This window comes from Tupaia chinensis, unplaced genomic scaffold, assembly GCF_000334495.1.
Source record: "Tupaia chinensis unplaced genomic scaffold, TupChi_1.0 Scaffold000330_1, whole genome shotgun sequence".
Classification (NCBI taxonomy): Eukaryota; Metazoa; Chordata; class Mammalia; order Scandentia; family Tupaiidae; genus Tupaia; species Tupaia belangeri.
In genome coordinates, this window is record NW_006159824.1 from 1,432,030 (window position 1) to 1,437,420 (window position 5,391).

A 5,391-nucleotide genomic window follows, 5' to 3' on the forward strand; every position below is an offset into this window, starting at 1 on the left:
CGTGATTTCTCCCTTCCTGTCTGTATGTCTCTCTCTGTCTGTCTGGCGAGCGCACACGCCCTATAGTGAATCTCTCCCAAAAAATAAATAAATAAAAAATGAAATAAATAAATAAATGAAAGGGCTGGTAGGTGGCGTGGTGGTTAAGGGTGCTGGACTCCCACATGGCCGACCATGGTTGAAATCCTGGACCTGGTGGCTTGCTTTCTCGTTTTCTCCCTCTCTCTTTCTCTTTCACTCTATTCCTCTCTGGTCAAAATAAAATTAATAAATGGATAAATAAAGTTAGTCTAAAAAATTCAAATACTTTTTAAAAAAAGGGAACACTTCACCATTTATATTATAAAGCTTTATAATACTCTGGAGTAAAACCAAGTAAAAATAGTACAAACAAAAAATAACGATAAGCCACTATCCTTAATGAATATTGATGGAAAAAAATTTTAAAGAATGATTTATTCATTCATTTATTTTAATTTGACAAGAGACACACACACACACACACACTCACAAACACACAGAGAGAGAGAGGGAAAGTGAGAAAACAAGCTACCAGGTGTGGGACTGAACTGTGGTCAGCCATGCAGGAGTGTCCAGCGCCCACCACCCTACCTGCTGGTCCCCTGTGTGGAGGGCACTGCATATGAAAGCCATCTTGAGCTATCCGCCATCTTGAGCTATCCATCATCTTGGAAACCATTAGGCTTCACTTCCTCACTGAGCAAATTGTTTCTCAGAAATCATGTGACCAACTGTTCTCCCTGAGGGGCAGTTGGGTTTCTAGGCAACGGGAGAGCTCCACCCACACCAATGATTGGTTCATGCTGGTGTGTGTGTGCGTGCCCAAGATCCCGGGGAGAGAATAGAGGAGAAGGGATTGCGGCGTGGCCATCCCTCCTGCGGGGATGATTTCTCACTTTCTGTCTCTCTGTCTCTCTCTGTCTTTCTGGTGAGCATATGCACCCTATAGCAAAAACCTTTTTTAAAAAAAGAATTATTCACTTATTTATTTAATTCCATTTGTTGTTATTTTTAATTTGACCAGAGACAGAGAGAGAAAAAGGGAAAGCAAGCAAGCAAGCCATCAGGTCTGGGACTTGAATCACAGTTGGCCATGTGGGAATGCAGCGCCTTTAACCACCACGCCACCTTCTGGCCCCCTCTGGTGTGGTTTTGAGGACTAGTATTTTATTTTTAATTTTTTTGGAGAGGTTTTGGCTATAGGGTGCGTGCGCTTACCAGAAAGACAGAGAGAGACAGAGAGATAGAAAGAAATCACCCCCCAGGGGGGATGACCACTCCGCAATCCCTTCTCCTCCATTCTCCTCTCAGGTTCTGGGGCACGTACGCACACGCGCCTGGTGTGAGTTTAAGCCACCGAGTCCAGGACTCCAACCGCAGTCGACTACGTGGGAGTCCAGCCACATAGCCATTACGCTAACTGCTGGTCCCCCAGAGAACTAGTATTTTAGAAAATCATGAGAATGTCATTAGATTCTGAGATTTGGACAGGGGACTCCAAACATGTGAAGACTATTTAGATGGGTGTTTTTAGAGGAATACTAATTTCAAGGCCTCTGTTAGGAGGACTGGGGATAGACAGGCTTTGGAAAAGGGACTAGTGAAGGGATATATTAATTTGGGGACATAACAAGGACCTGTGGCCCTTTAAGCTCTTGAAGAATCCTTGTCCTACCATACTATGGGGCTGGGCCTGTAGGAGGGAGGCTAAAGGTAAGAATAGGAGGTGTCTTGGAATTTGAGGGGATGCTGGCAATCCTTGGGGTGGGGACCCTGGCAGTTTACATCCCTTGGGGGTTCTTGTGAGGAGGAGGTGCTGCTTGCGTCCATGGACCCTGGAGGCCCCATTCAGTGAGGTTTCGGAATTGTTAGGGGCCTGGAGATTTTGGAGGTGAGGAATAAGGTGGAATAAGGGGACCCTGAGAATCAAAGAGACGAATTGTTAAATTTTAGGAGTGTCTCTGATTGTAGACGGGTTGGCATACGAATATACTACGGAAAAAGTCCACAGAGAAACAGCTGGAACTAGGAAAGTTGGTGGCCAGGAGGGTCTCCCCTCACCCCTCTCTCCCATCGTGACGCTCTCCCGTACTGCGCAGGCGCCGTCTCCCCCCCCCTCTGGCCGCCTTCCCTCAGTCCCCCTCCCCTTCTCCATGTCGGCTCGGAACAGATTCGCCTCCATGTGTCTCTGCGTGGTACGTGCCGCGGTACGGGCTCCGGCCCCGCTCCCCTCTTCCCGGACCCCCAAATCTCAGGGTCCAAGCTTCAAGTGCTGTCGCTGTTCCTTCTGCTTGGTGCGGGGTCTCTGGGTTGCAACTTCTTGCGGACAAGCTCTGTGGGTCGCCCCTCTTATTATTCACTTTAACTTACAACCCCTCTATTTTGGGGGTGCAAGCCTTGGTTTCAGGTCATTCTGTGCATCTGGGGTTCCTGTGAGGAGGGGGCCAAAAGGGAAGGAATAACAGCGACCCTGTTTGTGCCCCTCTCCCCAGGCCTTTTACTTAAGCCCTAATATATTGGGGGGTGCAGACTTGTCCCTATAGCGCCCCAGCTGTCGCCGGTGGGGCAGGGCCCTGAGTCCTAATAGGGAAAGGGGGGGTGCTTCCCTTCCTGTCTTGCTTTAGTTGCCCTGTAGTCCAGACCCAAAGATGCTGACACACCCCCCACCCCCCAGTTTGCAATTTCAGAATTACTCTCCCTACCCCCCACCCCTCCAGACCAGTTTTTCCGTTTTTTTCCCCTCTCTACACGTCTGTCTGTGGAAAATTTTCAGGGACTGGTCATAGTCCCTAACCTCCTCCAGCCACATCCTGGGAACTTTGGGTCCTGTTTCTTGTTGCCTGTTTCCCTCCTTGTCCCCTAATCCTGAGGTACCTTTTGCTCCATGCCAGACACCACTCCCCCCTTGAGAGTGGAGCAGGGAGAGGTGTGTGGGGTCTCACTGTGATAAAAGTTCACCTTGATTGTCTCTAAAATAAACGATGAAATGTCCCTCTTCCCATGTTCATTTTCTTTGCTGCGCCCTGACGTTTCTTCATCAGATTCAGGAATTTTCTGTGAGATGGAGTGAAGATGGAAGGGTGTTGGGTTCAAACCCTCCCCAGACTCAAAAACTTAGAGCTGCAAGCTTTGGCCTGTCTTAATTATTTTGCAGGGAATGGGGGCCCATGAAATAAGAGAAGAGGGCTGTTTCCTCCCCTTCCCCCTGGACCCCCTATTCTGGGGCATTGTCCCTCAGCTTGTGCGCTGTTGGGGTGTGGCATGGACAGCCCCTTTCAGATCATAGAACTCACTTATCCGAGACAGCTCGACCTTTGATAAGGGCTGTCTTGCCTCTACTTCCCCTACTTTCGCCTCTACTTTTTGTGCCATGGTATTGGAACTTGGATTTCCAGAATCTCTCCAGGTCTGAGGCCCAGAGAAAAGTCTCCGTCTTGATGAGCCCCCGTTTTCCTTCTTCAAAGCCCTTTAACTGTATCAAGGTTCTTCTCCAGGCTTCTTGTTTGTCCTGGGTGTGTCTCTGCGTTGACAGGACCATTCCCTCTTCGCCTTCTCTGACTGCAACCCTTAATCCAGGCCAGAGTTGGCTTAAGTCTTCAGTCTGAGGCCCAGAGAAAAGTCTCCGTCTTGATGAGCCCCCGTTTTCCTTCTTCAAAGCCCTTTAACTGTATCAAGGTTCTTCTCCAGGCTTCTTGTCTGTCCTGGGTGTGAGTCTCTGCGTTGACAGGACCATTCCCTCTTCGCCTTCTCTGACTGCACCCTTAATACAGGCCAGAGTTGGCTTAAGTCTTCAGCCTTGATCATCATCCTCAGAATTCTCAGAGTCACGTTCCAGGGTCCGGGATTGACCTTGGTACGCTGCCTCCCATTACACTTTGCCACCGTTGCCCTCCCAATGTGGGGTACTCTTAGTTTCTCAGAAACTTCGGGGAGGAGCTCCTGTCTCCTCTTTCAACCCATGTGTACAGGGGAGTGTGTTCTGTCTTCTCCAAACCCCCAGGGAGCCCTGCACATGGTCTCCTCCTCTTCCTTCCCTGGGCCCCGGTGAGCATGGGCAGATGTGGACGACCCAGGCAGAGTTGCTGTCCTTCGCTGCTGTCCCATCTGCCCCGTTCCTTGCTCTCCAGCCCCAGTTAATCCCATTTGCTGGTGTCCCTATTACGCTAGCACTGGAAGCTCTTCAGATGGCAGCTGGTTAATTGGCAGAGTCAGGGGTCATGTTGGACCTTTCACCCCAAAAGTCCAGAGGGAGATCAGGAATTTACTCTGAGGCTCTGCACACTGCCACCCCCCCACCCCCCGCAATCTGGACACCTGGCACTCATTTCTGCCCCCTCCAGAGCCCTCCTAGCTCTGCCCTCCCCTGCCCCCCCATGCCCTCCCTTGCTGGTATATCCGATTAACTGCCTGGGCTGTGGGCTCTTGCAGGCCTGGGGCCAGACTCCTGGGTCTTCTTTGCAGACTGCTTGGGACCCCAAGAGACCAGTGAAGGAGAAGCTGGACAGTTTAGCCTTGTCCTGCCTAGGGGGCTGGTGACAAGTACCTTCTAGTTGAAGGGCCTGACTTCAGTTCCTGCCGCGGGCCTGCCAGGTGCTGGAGAGCCAAAGCTTGCGACTTGTGGGGTAGAGGCTGCAAGGGAGAGTGAGGCGGTGAAGGTGCGGTGCGGCGGGGTGGGATGGAAAGAACAGAAGCAGCGAGGGGACCGTGGGGGGCTAGAACATGGGGGTGAGATTGAGATGATGAGGGAAGCAAAGACATTAGGGCTGGGGTGTAGAGGAAGGGGGAACAAGTGTCAGGGGCCATCTGAAAGGATGGCGTGGCCTGAAGAGGACGGCCTAGGAAAGGGGAGAGAGAGGCCAAAGGAGGGGGTACACTGGGCAGAAGGCCAGGGTCCCAGGATGCCAGAAGAGTTGGGGAACCTGACTGGGACTTGGGGAGGAATAAGAGGTGCTGAGGCCCTGGCCAGAGAGGGGGCTGTCGGGAGGGTGGAGAGAGGGGAGCCAATGGGCTGGAGGAGAGGGAGGGGGAGGAGCTGGTCAGGCCCCAGGGCCTTCCGCACCGCGCCGGCTGGGGAAGAGGAGGCGGGCGGGCAGCCTGGAGCCTGAGGCACTGGGCTGGCCCCAGTGACGCCTCTGTCCCCATCCCCAGAAATACCGCTACCAAGATGAAGACACGCCCCCTCTGGAGCACAGCCCGGCCCACCTCCCCAACCAGGTAAACGCCCCCGAGCTGGTGCACGTGGCGGAGAGGAACTTGTCCCACCTCGAGGCTGTCCACGGGGTCGTGGGCCACGCCCACCTCTCCCCCATCAAGGTAGGAGACCCTGGCGGCCCCCCTTCCCAGTGCGGCCCTCGGAGCCTCGGGGCTGCA

General features: G+C 52.6%; 1 protein-coding gene and 1 long non-coding RNA gene across 3 annotated transcripts in view; one reads left to right on the top strand and one right to left on the bottom strand.

The window, feature by feature from the left end:
- DLG4 (discs large MAGUK scaffold protein 4) overlaps window positions 1-5,391 on the top strand; it is a 34,842-nt gene that overhangs the window by 4,678 nt on the left and 24,773 nt on the right. Inside the window, exon 2 of one of the 2 annotated variants that reach the window (XM_027773169.1) lies at window positions 5,170-5,334. In XM_027773169.1, coding sequence (XP_027628970.1) covers window positions 5,170-5,334 — 165 coding nt within the window. The remainder of the gene's footprint in view (window positions 1-5,169; window positions 5,335-5,391) is intronic. The other variant, XM_006151830.3, reaches the window with a different exon arrangement.
- The window catches only part of LOC102486460 (uncharacterized), a 7,545-nt gene continuing 4,379 nt past the window's right edge, over window positions 2,226-5,391 (bottom strand). The window contains exons 2-4 of the long non-coding RNA XR_335053.3: window positions 4,565-4,650; window positions 2,980-3,075; window positions 2,226-2,451 (exon numbers count right to left, since the gene is read on the bottom strand). This is a non-coding gene — a long non-coding RNA (uncharacterized LOC102486460). The remainder of the gene's footprint in view (window positions 2,452-2,979; window positions 3,076-4,564; window positions 4,651-5,391) is intronic.